The following is a 15,091-nucleotide window of genomic DNA, read 5'->3' as shown; positions in this document are numbered from 1 at the left end:
TGTTAAAGTAAAGGCCAAAAAAAAATACACACACTAGCTGACTAATTAAATAAATAAACAATTCAATTAATCCAATTAATCTCTTACCAGCACTGCTGCTTTTCAATCACCCCTCTCAGCTTGCTCCAGTGGATCAATGAGGGGGAACCACCCAGGTAACTGACTTTTAAAGTTAAAATAAAAACCCTTCCCAGACTCCTTTGCTGCCCACTTCTAGTTTTCACTTTAAACTTGAAAAACTGCTGTTAAAGTAAAGGCCAAAAAAAAATACACACACTAGCTGACTAATTAAATAAATAAACAATTCAATTAATCCAATTAATCTCTTACCAGCACTGCTGCTTTTCAATCACCCCTCTCAGCTTGCTCCAGTGGATCAATGAGGGGGAACCACCCAGGTAACTGACTTTTAAAGTTAAAATAAAAATAAAAACCCTTCCCAGACTCCTTTGCTGCCCACTTCTAGTTTTCACTTTAAACTTGAAAAACTGCTGTTAAAGTAAAGGCCAAAAAAAAATACACACACTAGCTGACTAATTAAATAAATAAACAATTCAATTAATCCAATTAATCTCTTACCAGCACTGCTGCTTTTCAATCACCCCTCTCAGCTTGCTCCAGTGGATCAATGAGGGGGAACCACCCAGGTAACTGACTTTTAAAGTTAAAATAAAAACCCTTCCCAGACTCCTTTGCTGCCCACTTCTAGTTTTCACTTTAAACTTGAAAAACTGCTGTTAAAGTAAAGGCCAAAAAAAAATACACACACTAGCTGACTAATTAAATAAATAAACAATTCAATTAATCCAATTAATCTCTTACCAGCACTGCTGCTTTTCAATCACCCCTCTCAGCTTGCTCCAGTGGATCAATGAGGGGGAACCACCCAGGTAACTGACTTTTAAAGTTAAAATAAAAACCCTTCCCAGACTCCTTTGCTGCCCACTTCTAGTTTTCACTTTAAACTTGAAAAACTGCTGTTAAAGTAAAGGCCAAAAAAAAATACACACACTAGCTGACTAATTAAATAAATAAACAATTCAATTAATCCAATTAATCTCTTACCAGCACTGCTGCTTTTCAATCACCCCTCTCAGCTTGCTCCAGTGGATCAATGAGGGGGAACCACCCAGGTAACTGACTTTTAAAGTTAAAATAAAAATAAAAACCCTTCCCAGACTCCTTTGCTGCCCACTTCTAGTTTTCACTTTAAACTTGAAAAACTGCTGTTAAAGTAAAGGCCAAAAAAAAATACACACACTAGCTGACTAATTAAATAAATAAACAATTCAATTAATCCAATTAATCTCTTACCAGCACTGCTGCTTTTCAATCACCCCTCTCAGCTTGCTCCAGTGGATCAATGAGGGGGAACCACCCAGGTAACTGACTTTTAAAGTTAAAATAAAAACCCTTCCCAGACTCCTTTGCTGCCCACTTCTAGTTTTCACTTTAAACTTGAAAAACTGCTGTTAAAGTAAAGGCCAAAAAAAAATACACACACTAGCTGACTAATTAAATAAATAAACAATTCAATTAATCCAATTAATCTCTTACCAGCACTGCTGCTTTTCAATCACCCCTCTCAGCTTGCTCCAGTGGATCAATGAGGGGGAACCACCCAGGTAACTGACTTTTAAAGTTAAAATAAAAATAAAAACCCTTCCCAGACTCCTTTGCTGCCCACTTCTAGTTTTCACTTTAAACTTGAAAAACTGCTGTTAAAGTAAAGGCCAAAAAAAAATACACACACTAGCTGACTAATTAAATAAATAAACAATTCAATTAATCCAATTAATCTCTTACCAGCACTGCTGCTTTTCAATCACCCCTCTCAGCTTGCTCCAGTGGATCAATGAGGGGGAACCACCCAGGTAACTGACTTTTAAAGTTAAAATAAAAATAAAAACCCTTCCCAGACTCCTTTGCTGCCCACTTCTAGTTTTCACTTTAAACTTGAAAAACTGCTGTTAAAGTAAAGGCCAAAAAAAAATACACACACTAGCTGACTAATTAAATAAATAAACAATTCAATTAATCCAATTAATCTCTTACCAGCACTGCTGCTTTTCAATCACCCCTCTCAGCTTGCTCCAGTGGATCAATGAGGGGGAACCACCCAGGTAACTGACTTTTAAAGTTAAAATAAAAATAAAAACCCTTCCCAGACTCCTTTGCTGCCCACTTCTAGTTTTCACTTTAAACTTGAAAAACTGCTGTTAAAGTAAAGGCCAAAAAAAAATACACACACTAGCTGACTAATTAAATAAATAAACAATTCAATTAATCCAATTAATCTCTTACCAGCACTGCTGCTTTTCAATCACCCCTCTCAGCTTGCTCCAGTGGATCAATGAGGGGGAACCACCCAGGTAACTGACTTTTAAAGTTAAAATAAAAACCCTTCCCAGACTCCTTTGCTGCCCACTTCTAGTTTTCACTTTAAACTTGAAAAACTGCTGTTAAAGTAAAGGCCAAAAAAAAATACACACACTAGCTGACTAATTAAATAAATAAACAATTCAATTAATCCAATTAATCTCTTACCAGCACTGCTGCTTTTCAATCACCCCTCTCAGCTTGCTCCAGTGGATCAATGAGGGGGAACCACCCAGGTAACTGACTTTTAAAGTTAAAATAAAAATAAAAACCCTTCCCAGACTCCTTTGCTGCCCACTTCTAGTTTTCACTTTAAACTTGAAAAACTGCTGTTAAAGTAAAGGCCAAAAAAAAATACACACACTAGCTGACTAATTAAATAAATAAACAATTCAATTAATCCAATTAATCTCTTACCAGCACTGCTGCTTTTCAATCACCCCTCTCAGCTTGCTCCAGTGGATCAATGAGGGGGAACCACCCAGGTAACTGACTTTTAAAGTTAAAATAAAAATAAAAACCCTTCCCAGACTCCTTTGCTGCCCACTTCTAGTTTTCACTTTAAACTTGAAAAACTGCTGTTAAAGTAAAGGCCAAAAAAAAATACACACACTAGCTGACTAATTAAATAAATAAACAATTCAATTAATCCAATTAATCTCTTACCAGCACTGCTGCTTTTCAATCACCCCTCTCAGCTTGCTCCAGTGGATCAATGAGGGGGAACCACCCAGGTAACTGACTTTTAAAGTTAAAATAAAAATAAAAACCCTTCCCAGACTCCTTTGCTGCCCACTTCTAGTTTTCACTTTAAACTTGAAAAACTGCTGTTAAAGTAAAGGCCAAAAAAAAATACACACACTAGCTGACTAATTAAATAAATAAACAATTCAATTAATCCAATTAATCTCTTACCAGCACTGCTGCTTTTCAATCACCCCTCTCAGCTTGCTCCAGTGGATCAATGAGGGGGAACCACCCAGGTAACTGACTTTTAAAGTTAAAATAAAAACCCTTCCCAGACTCCTTTGCTGCCCACTTCTAGTTTTCACTTTAAACTTGAAAAACTGCTGTTAAAGTAAAGGCCAAAAAAAAATACACACACTAGCTGACTAATTAAATAAATAAACAATTCAATTAATCCAATTAATCTCTTACCAGCACTGCTGCTTTTCAATCACCCCTCTCAGCTTGCTCCAGTGGATCAATGAGGGGGAACCACCCAGGTAACTGACTTTTAAAGTTAAAATAAAAACCCTTCCCAGACTCCTTTGCTGCCCACTTCTAGTTTTCACTTTAAACTTGAAAAACTGCTGTTAAAGTAAAGGCCAAAAAAAAATACACACACTAGCTGACTAATTAAATAAATAAACAATTCAATTAATCCAATTAATCTCTTACCAGCACTGCTGCTTTTCAATCACCCCTCTCAGCTTGCTCCAGTGGATCAATGAGGGGGAACCACCCAGGTAACTGACTTTTAAAGTTAAAATAAAAATAAAAACCCTTCCCAGACTCCTTTGCTGCCCACTTCTAGTTTTCACTTTAAACTTGAAAAACTGCTGTTAAAGTAAAGGCCAAAAAAAAATACACACACTAGCTGACTAATTAAATAAATAAACAATTCAATTAATCCAATTAATCTCTTACCAGCACTGCTGCTTTTCAATCACCCCTCTCAGCTTGCTCCAGTGGATCAATGAGGGGGAACCACCCAGGTAACTGACTTTTAAAGTTAAAATAAAAATAAAAACCCTTCCCAGACTCCTTTGCTGCCCACTTCTAGTTTTCACTTTAAACTTGAAAAACTGCTGTTAAAGTAAAGGCCAAAAAAAAATACACACACTAGCTGACTAATTAAATAAATAAACAATTCAATTAATCCAATTAATCTCTTACCAGCACTGCTGCTTTTCAATCACCCCTCTCAGCTTGCTCCAGTGGATCAATGAGGGGGAACCACCCAGGTAACTGACTTTTAAAGTTAAAATAAAAACCCTTCCCAGACTCCTTTGCTGCCCACTTCTAGTTTTCACTTTAAACTTGAAAAACTGCTGTTAAAGTAAAGGCCAAAAAAAAATACACACACTAGCTGACTAATTAAATAAATAAACAATTCAATTAATCCAATTAATCTCTTACCAGCACTGCTGCTTTTCAATCACCCCTCTCAGCTTGCTCCAGTGGATCAATGAGGGGGAACCACCCAGGTAACTGACTTTTAAAGTTAAAATAAAAATAAAAACCCTTCCCAGACTCCTTTGCTGCCCACTTCTAGTTTTCACTTTAAACTTGAAAAACTGCTGTTAAAGTAAAGGCCAAAAAAAAATACACACACTAGCTGACTAATTAAATAAATAAACAATTCAATTAATCCAATTAATCTCTTACCAGCACTGCTGCTTTTCAATCACCCCTCTCAGCTTGCTCCAGTGGATCAATGAGGGGGAACCACCCAGGTAACTGACTTTTAAAGTTAAAATAAAAACCCTTCCCAGACTCCTTTGCTGCCCACTTCTAGTTTTCACTTTAAACTTGAAAAACTGCTGTTAAAGTAAAGGCCAAAAAAAAATACACACACTAGCTGACTAATTAAATAAATAAACAATTCAATTAATCCAATTAATCTCTTACCAGCACTGCTGCTTTTCAATCACCCCTCTCAGCTTGCTCCAGTGGATCAATGAGGGGGAACCACCCAGGTAACTGACTTTTAAAGTTAAAATAAAAACCCTTCCCAGACTCCTTTGCTGCCCACTTCTAGTTTTCACTTTAAACTTGAAAAACTGCTGTTAAAGTAAAGGCCAAAAAAAAATACACACACTAGCTGACTAATTAAATAAATAAACAATTCAATTAATCCAATTAATCTCTTACCAGCACTGCTGCTTTTCAATCACCCCTCTCAGCTTGCTCCAGTGGATCAATGAGGGGGAACCACCCAGGTAACTGACTTTTAAAGTTAAAATAAAAATAAAAACCCTTCCCAGACTCCTTTGCTGCCCACTTCTAGTTTTCACTTTAAACTTGAAAAACTGCTGTTAAAGTAAAGGCCAAAAAAAAATACACACACTAGCTGACTAATTAAATAAATAAACAATTCAATTAATCCAATTAATCTCTTACCAGCACTGCTGCTTTTCAATCACCCCTCTCAGCTTGCTCCAGTGGATCAATGAGGGGGAACCACCCAGGTAACTGACTTTTAAAGTTAAAATAAAAACCCTTCCCAGACTCCTTTGCTGCCCACTTCTAGTTTTCACTTTAAACTTGAAAAACTGCTGTTAAAGTAAAGGCCAAAAAAAAATACACACACTAGCTGACTAATTAAATAAATAAACAATTCAATTAATCCAATTAATCTCTTACCAGCACTGCTGCTTTTCAATCACCCCTCTCAGCTTGCTCCAGTGGATCAATGAGGGGGAACCACCCAGGTAACTGACTTTTAAAGTTAAAATAAAAATAAAAACCCTTCCCAGACTCCTTTGCTGCCCACTTCTAGTTTTCACTTTAAACTTGAAAAACTGCTGTTAAAGTAAAGGCCAAAAAAAAATACACACACTAGCTGACTAATTAAATAAATAAACAATTCAATTAATCCAATTAATCTCTTACCAGCACTGCTGCTTTTCAATCACCCCTCTCAGCTTGCTCCAGTGGATCAATGAGGGGGAACCACCCAGGTAACTGACTTTTAAAGTTAAAATAAAAATAAAAACCCTTCCCAGACTCCTTTGCTGCCCACTTCTAGTTTTCACTTTAAACTTGAAAAACTGCTGTTAAAGTAAAGGCCAAAAAAAAATACACACACTAGCTGACTAATTAAATAAATAAACAATTCAATTAATCCAATTAATCTCTTACCAGCACTGCTGCTTTTCAATCACCCCTCTCAGCTTGCTCCAGTGGATCATCCTTCATTTTGGTGGGCAATGTGGTTTTTTTTACATGTGTAGTCATTTTTTCAGCTGCAAATGTCTACGATCGCACAATGGTCCAGTCAGAGTACAGTTCAGGTTTAGATATAGTGTTTTACTCTTCATGTTTGTCACATGAGCTGTAAATTAAATCCCCCTTAAAGCAGGAAGTGCGTCTAGAATGAACAGATGGGTACCAGACTGTGAAAATGCTTCACTGAAAGTGCCGAATACTAAATGTAAATGGCTGGTGTGTGGCTAACATTGTGTCTTAAAGCAGTATCAATGCCACAGATTGATGAGATACAAATCTAATACCCTAACATCTATTTATTTCTGAGCATTTTCTCTCCTTGCAAGGGAAAGCATTATTAAATCCAATTTGGTTAATAAATGAGCTCCTTGAGCAGCCAAACCATTGAAGTATTTAGAGAAATCAGAGATCAGGTTAGTCACTCTTAGTCAAGGAGCAGTGACTGGAGATCAGTTAGGCGTTTGGTTGTCAGCCAACATCACTGACACAGATTAATCAGACCTTTTAACTCGACTGCTTGGGGGACCTTATTGTGTGCATATAATTGGCATGTTTCAACACATTACAATAGTGACTGCACTTCAGAAATATTTTCTGGCTGTGAAACGCTTAAAGATATCCTAAAATTGGGTACGGTATGAGAAATGTGTTTTCTATCTTTGTGGTTATAATATTGTACTAATAACCCAGAGGTTCTGGGTTTGAATTCCACCATGACAAATTACTAACACATGACAAAGATCATTCAGCCCATCTCTTTTTATCAACCCAGCAGTCCTTGCCTCCTCCCCCACCCAAACCAATTGCCCCATTTAATTGTTTCTTCAGAGATTCTTGGAATTTTCACCCCAGTTGCTCCATCTGAAAGCCTGATCAAAGTTTAGATTTGGCTTTTATGTGAAGAACTTTATCGTGTCCATTGACACCCGTGTAATAATTCCCAATGATGCTCAATTCTCCCTGATATCTCGCTCTCTCTCCCTCTCAAAATTCTGCAATGAATATCATCTGATCTTGAGGGTTTAAAAAAAAATCACTTTCGACTTGTCTAGAAGTAGATATAAATGTATATTGAAGTCATAAATCTGCCTTTCTGATTTGTGTCTTCCAATGTGAACACTGAGGAAGTAGTAAATGAGAGTATTTAATGTCATTTGCCCCCAGTTTCAAATTTGCCATCGTCATTTTCATGTTGTCAATTCTTCTCTGACAACTCTCTTGCAGGACTGAAAGAATTTAGCTTTTGCCTCTCTCATTCTCTTTTCTGATCACCCATTTGATCTGTTGCTTCACTTTCTTAAATTTGGCCTAGTTGCTCTTCCATTTTCTCCCTCCAAAATTGAAGAAAGAATTTTTCCTCACTTTTAATTTGCATGCTACCCCATTAAAAGTCATACTTGCTTAATCTGACCTTGTGTTGGTCTTCAGTGTGCATTTGTCTTGCATACACAGCATTTTTCCTTTTTAAGATGTTACACTTGTGTTCCATTGCGGTCTTGGTGAATCTTCTCCTGCATTCTTATTTACTTTTGAAGTTATAAACTTTTCTGAATCCAAGATCGTACTGAACCTCATTGTATAATCACTATTCCTCAGGCATGCTATAATCTCCATTTTCTGTCTGTCACCTCAGCCATCTGTGAGATTCAGAGAAAGGTGAGCCTGGTTTCTCTTGGCTTTAGTTTTAAAACCTATGGAATATTGTTTTGGGGAAGGTGTAATCTTGGAGTTTAGCAAAGTAGATCAATTTAGATTGGGGGGTAATTTAAGCATACTGATTCAGTAACCATTATGGTAATTAACTGTAAATGTTGTCCTTTACTTTTTTTTTTCATTGTGTGTTTTGAAGTTTAATAAACCTTTTAAATAATTTACAACAAGACTGACCCTTTCCTCATCAGGTTTCATCTTTTTTCTCCCATTTTTTCCAAATCACAAACATAAATATTTAAGACCCAGCATTCCAAATTTCCCTTCTAGGATTGGGGATGCCCTAACGTCGAACATCAGTGGGGTTTATAAATGGCACTGATTTTCTTTCCAATAATTTAGGATGTTAAGGAGACAGAGTGACTTCTTTTGTAAGCATACATCATGATCCCTTTTAATACAAGAAAGACGAAGTGAGTTGATTCTTGCTTCTTTGTGTATACTCAAACACCACTTCCTCCACACAGTCCCCGAAGCTTTGTAGAATAGAGCTTTTTAATGATATATTTCACCATTTTTCCACCAATCTCAGTCCCATCTTTTATATGCACCTCCTTAATTTTGGTTTATTTTGCCATTCAAAGTAGCAGTCAAAGGAGCCAACTGGCAGTTCACAGTCAAACTTAATAACTACATCTGATATATTTAGAATTTTTAACTGGAACAAACAAATATTTGAATACTTTCCACACACAATATGTGTATGTTTGTCTGTCTGTTTACTATTTGTAAAGCTAATGCGGACACCCTGGATGTAGTTGCTGGCCAAGCCTCAGAACTGGTGTGATGAGTTCGAGGGCACAAATTCAACAAGTCTGACAATTGATGAGCTGGCAGCAGAAAATAATGGCCATTGAAAGTCACTTGCTTGTCCTATAAACCCAACCAGTTTATTCGTCAGGGAGTGGCGTGATGGTAATGTCACAGGACTTGTAATCCAGAGGCGCAGGTTGATAATCTGGGGACATGTGTTTAAATATCACCGAGGCAGCTTGTGGAATTTGATTTTGATAAATCTGGACTATAAAGCTAGTCTCAGTAATGGTGACCATGACAATTATCATTGATTGTTGTCAAAACCCATCTGGCTCACGAATGTGCTTTAGGGAAGGATATCTGCCACCTGGCCTGATCTGGCCGAGATGTGATTCCAGACCCACAGGAATGCGGTTGACTCTTAACTGCCCTCCGAAATAGCGAAGTAAGCCACTCAACCCATGGGAACTTCAGGATAGGCAGCATTGAAGCCCAAATCCCATGAAAAAAATATTTTAAAACTTATGTACTTCACAGAAAAAAATCTAATTTGCTTCACCCGCCTGACCCGAAAAGCTTCCAGTTCCTGACTGCCCTCGCAAGTTAATAGCTATAAAAGCAATTACTATAAAGAAGGAAAAAGTGGCACAGCAGAAAAACACATTTTGAAACAAATTTGACTTCAAGCAAGAAGTTATGTTGAGATGTATGTTTTCTCTATACAATCGCTGCAACTTTCAGTTCTGTTGTCTGAACAAACAAACACCGGGTACTTCTGAACATGCACTGTAAGCCTGTCAGCACTTGTAAAGGCAAATTTATGCTTTGACCTGGGTCCTATATCAGAACTGGAAGCTTGTACTTCACAGCACCAAGTGGGGAGGAAGTTGACACCTTGAATGACAGCAAACAAATCTATGCACGGATGGAGTTTATGTTTTATGTATGTTTGTTGTTTTCTGATTTTATTTCAATTGCGGTGTTTTTTTTCCTTTTTATTTATGTCCATTCACTATTTGTTGTCAAACTGACCATTATTTCAGTATAGACTCGGGGAGCAGTTAACTGAGAGAGGGAAAAGTAGTTGAGCAAAAAGAATTGGAATTTAGCACTATTTTTTAAATTGGTTTCACTGGTTGGCGCATGGGGAAATAAAAATCCATGTTTTCAGCTTAAAAGTGGAGTTGCTGTAAACTCACTGAGCTCAGATTGGCAACATTGCAGGGAAAGATAATAGTAAATTTAATATTAGGATTCAAAGACTGGATCAAGTGATTCGTAGTGCTTTAATTTGTAACAGAACATTCGACTCTCTAAGATTGCTAATTTTCCCACTGTTTTTGTATTTCAGAAAACTTAATCAATGAACCAAAGGATCATGAGGTGATGATGCAGATTGATTGTGAGGTGATGGCCACCAGAATCATTCGCATAAAGTCATCATCTATCCCTTCCTTTCTACGAGAGCACCAGGAAAACTACACAGATTCAAACCAGCGACCATCACCAGCACCTACCCACACTGCATCTCCCATCATCACAGAGTCTGCCCAAGTAAATGGGTTCAAACTTTATCAGTAGCGCTTCGCTAAATCCACACAACTTTGAGTCACTGCATTGTTGCCACAGAGTCACAGGACCAAGTTTGAATCCAAGATGGGCATGTGATCCAGCTTTTGTCCAACTTGAAAAACAATTTGATTGGAGAGAGAATTTTTAAACAATTTGATATAATCTAAGATCACCCAGCCCGATTTGTTCTGATCTTATCTGATTATCCTTTGTAAAATTTATAGCATTTTCACTTTGGCCTGTTGAAAACAAAAAATAATCTTGCTTTGAACAGATCCTGCTTGTGAAATACTGCAGGCAATGGCTTTGGGAGATGAAGTATTTGGAGAGAAAATCAACCATAGGCTGTTCAGCACAAACAGCATTCTTAATCTTCCTCTGCAAAATTGCTGTTCCCAGAGCAAGCACATCTGCACAGTGAAACCTTGATGCATCAGTGTGCCTTGTAATCAAAATATGGCTACATCAAATGAGCATTCATGTAATCTCTAAATAAGTTGCAATATTCAAAAACCACTAGAGAACTTGTTTTGCTTGAATTTCGCTAATCCAATAGCCATAAATGAAAGAGAAACATCAATGTCCAATCGATGAAACCGGTTGCTTTTATTAATTGGAAAAACACCAAACCACAGCTGAGTTCTGTCCTGTTGATTTTTGTTCCTTGTGCCTTTTTCTAAAAAGTTTGTTTATAATCCTTTTGGGCTGTGTGTCTATTCCATGGAGGTCAAACCTGTGATTGCAGCAACTGGGCAATATGCTTAATCGTCTGAACGAGCCCAACTACAGCAGTGAACAGTTCAGTGGAGTACATTTTGTGTCAGCAATGATGTGACCAAATTCTTGGAAAAATTGTTGTGGGGAAAAAACACTGGACATATTTTATCCTTTTAGTGCCTCCTATTCTCTCTCTAGAGCACAGCCCCAGGCTCCTAAAGACCTCAGATACCTTGTCCCAGTTGTTTTAATTGTTGTTTAAGTGCAAACCTGTGCGCAGTGAGTCCAGGCTAGTTGTCCATTTTGACCCACAGCAGCATGATATGCAGGAACTCCTGAATTTATGATCAGGAGCAGGAATCCTGATTTACTTTGCTTTTGCACATTGAGCCTAGCAATGCTGCAGCAATGTTGTAATTTTCCATCATTGGTCAGGCTGCTATGAACAACTTTCCATCACTGGTCAAGAATCAGACTTGTGTCTCTTGGCTCAGTATCAAAGCATATTTTAATGCAGCTTGTGATCATTTAAATTTGAGTTTGGATTAACCATTTCCATGATTGTTCTTCTCAAGACTCAGCAATTCAGTTCCTGTTCTTCTGCAATCAGATGCAAATTGAGATACCCGGTATTTAATTGCCTTGGGCAGTTCACTGGAGTTTATCATTTACATTGTGATTAGACAGCAGGGTTGCTTGAAAGAGGCTCATTTTTTGCGCAATAGCATCCCCTGCTATCACCAAGAGCTCCACCCAGCAACCTAATCAGTCTCTTCCAGTGACACCAACCCTATCAGTAACTTTGAAGCTGCTTATTCTAATGGTAAAGAACACCTTTTCCTTTCTTGTTCACTAATGCTAACCAGGAGTGTTCAGAGTACCCAGGACAATGGCACAGTGCTTAACGCTGCTGCCTCACAGTGCCAGGGACCTGGGTTCAATTCCAGCCTTGAGTGACTGTCTGTGTGGGGTTTGCACGCTCTCCCTGTGTCTGTGTGGGTTTCCTACGGGTGCTCCGGTTTCCTCCCATAGTCCAAAGATGAGCAGTTAGGTATATTGGCCATGCTAAATTGCCCCTTAGTGTCCCAAGATGTGTAGGTTAGGGGGATTAGTGGGGTAAATACGTGCGATTACAGGAGTAGGGCCTGGGTAAGGTGCTCAGTTGGAAAGTCAGCACAGACTCGATGGGCCAAATGGCCTCCTTCTGCATTGTAGGGATTCTGTAATTCTAAAATAATTATAAAGTGCAGCCTGAGAAAGCTGATTGTGTTGTATTCAGTTTAGGCCTCATTTTTTTCTTTCCTATAGCTCAGACTAGCAACTTTTTTTCAAAGTTGCACTTGGAAGTTCTATGTTCATGCTTTCTTCAATTATATAATTTATTTTGAGATTCAATTTTTTCAGCTCCTTCTGGAGAGACTGTGAAATTAAAAATGATTCTGTGCTTTATTAAAGTTCATTGTTGATCATCTGCTCAAGTAATATATGCACATTTATGACATACACCTTTAGATCAATGTTCTGTGGTAAACCTTGTGACATTCTTGTAACTTGTCACTGAATTTAAGTTTACATTTGTTTTTGCCAAATGCAACACAAAAAGACTATATGTCGGAGTACAACTGTCACCGACATGATCAATTGAGGCCAAAAAGGGGCTAGAATGTATTTTCTGCACAGAACAGGTTTGATACAATTAACATACAACAAGCCTCCAAATTATGCACAGCAGGAGATCTTCAGAAGAACTTATGGATTTGTACTTTTTTTGGGACCCAGCTCCAGCTTTAAGTAAGGGAGCATAAATAAGATGAATAATTATAACATCAGTTTATTAAAGGCTTCAGTTATTGGCTCTGTATAATTCCCAATCCGAACCATTAATTTCCTTGTCACCACCACCACACCTCCAGAAAAAAAATTTTCTCTTTTGCTTGGAGTGTGGCTTTGTTCAATATCCTGTTAACCCAGCAGGCATACTAGTACATTTGTATACATGTGCCCCAAATACTTGGTCTTCACTATCCAAGTTCTACTCTTCCAAGGTGGTAAAAATGATGGGGGGTGTCCTTGTAACCAAGTTATCTGGTTATCTATTTAACTTGCTGTTTATGAGATCTTGCTCGATGCAAATTAATGGTTGTATTTGCTTACATTTGTAACTGCACTTCAGAAGTAATCTTTTGGCAGTGAAATGCCTGAGAAATCTTTTGTATATGATAGCTGAATAAATGCAAGTTTTTTTTGACAGAGTAATTTTTGATCATATTCAAGGGTGTGACCTTTTTGTGCATATTTCTGGATGCCAACTGTGTGTGAGAGGGTTCCCTGCTTATGATTAATACCTGGGTGCAATTAATTACTCTGAGATGCCTGGAGTTGTTTTAATCTCACTTATCCCTCTGCCACTCCAAGAGGCTGCTCACATCATCCCAGCCCACACCTTTTGCTCCTTTGGTTGCATCGCTTTATGCTGTGCATACTCTACCATCAGGAGACAATCGTTGAGTCTCCAAAATCCTCTCTCAAATTTCAAAGCTCACTATCTCCCTTCCTGCCTTCAAACATCTACTTGACATTTATTTTTGACAAAAGCTTTCTGCTTTTTTTCTCCTTCTCCACCTTCTTCTTGGTGTTCAGAGGCCTTTTGATGTAATCTCTTCCCTTCATTGTTCTTTCATTTCCTTCTCCCATTTCTCCCCTTTTATTGTGATCAGATTTTTGTTGCATGTGCTAACTGCTCCATAAATTCAGTAATTCTTTAAGTTAAGCATGGTTTGCTTTTATAAGCATTTTTTGGAATTAACCCCACCAACTGAGTCTGTGAAGACATTGCTCAATCTTTTGGAGAATTCCTTATAAAAATATCAGTGAATTGTCTTCATTGCTCCAACACCAATCAGGTAACTGCCCGTTGCTAAAGAAACAAAGAGCTTCTTTTACATTGGTCTTCCTTGCATTTGGATTCTGGAGGTTTGTTATTAAATCTGATTTTCACAGACTCAGATCCGGATATTGTGCTGGCAGAATTTAAATTTGGAGAAGACCAATTAAAGGGAGCTGCAGAGAGATCTAACGCAAGTTGATCACAAAGGGTAAATCAAAAAGACTTCTTGAGGCATTTTTACGTTAAAAGCAATACACCCACATGCACTGGTCTTCCCACAAGTTCCTGAAGGTTGTCTAAGGAATGTATGTAATTTACTGATACCACAATAAAATCACTGCTCTAAGACTTTATTCTGTCACAATCATTTTAAATGGGTAAAAGACAAAGTGATTTATGCAAGATGAGAACCTAAAATTGAAGTTTGAATGCTATCATAGAATCATAGAAACCCTACAGTACAGAAAGAGGCCATTCAGCCCATCAAGTCTGCACCGACCACAATCCCACCCAGGCCCTACCCCCATATTTACCCACTAATCCCTCGAACCTACACATATCAGGACTCTAAGGGGCAATTTTTAAGCTGGCCAATCAACCTAACCCGCACATCTTTGGACTGTGGGAGGAAACCGGAGCACCCGGAGGAAACCCATGCAGACACGAGGAGAATGTGCAAACTCCACACAGTGACCCAAGCTGGGAATCGAACCCAGGTCCCTGGAGCTGTGAAGCAGCAGTGCTAACCACTCTGCTACCGTGCCGCCCATTATTGTTAGTCATGATGGTGCTGTGCCTTGTTTAAGCCCCCCCCCCCCCATTTCGGTTTCACTCCTCCCTGATCCATGCAATAATCCTGAAAGAGCAACCAGGTGACTGCTTTCAAGTTGACTCAGTCTCCTCTGTAAACCAGTCAGTTAGCAACTCGGTTAGCCTTGAGTTTTAATAAATCTACCTTGTTGTTCGTTTACAGTGATTCATTTGAGATCAGGACTTTAAAGTCTGAAACGTAGGTACACCTTGCCAGTGCACCAAGTTCCCTTCTTCAGTGTTCTCCTGTAACTTATTCTGATGACCCTTTGGGAGTCAGATATGATTTTCCCAGAGGTTTGCTTT

General features: G+C 38.2%; 1 protein-coding gene across 1 annotated transcript in view; it reads left to right on the top strand.

Annotated features, from left to right (window-relative positions):
- The window catches only part of atf6 (activating transcription factor 6), a 349,485-nt gene extending 336,143 nt beyond the window's left edge, over nt 1-13,342 (top strand). Inside the window, exon 16 of the mRNA XM_078218025.1 lies at nt 10,151-13,342. Coding sequence (XP_078074151.1) covers nt 10,151-10,380 — 230 coding nt within the window. The 3' untranslated portion in view covers nt 10,381-13,342. The remainder of the gene's footprint in view (nt 1-10,150) is intronic.
- The last annotated feature ends 1,749 nt before the right edge of the window (nt 13,343-15,091 follow it).

The sequence above is a fragment of the Mustelus asterias genome, chromosome 8, assembly GCF_964213995.1.
Source record: "Mustelus asterias chromosome 8, sMusAst1.hap1.1, whole genome shotgun sequence".
Lineage (NCBI taxonomy): Eukaryota > Metazoa > Chordata > Chondrichthyes > Carcharhiniformes > Triakidae > Mustelus > Mustelus asterias.
Note: the sequence above shows the minus strand (reverse complement) of the source record. Positions and strands in the feature narration are given on the sequence as shown.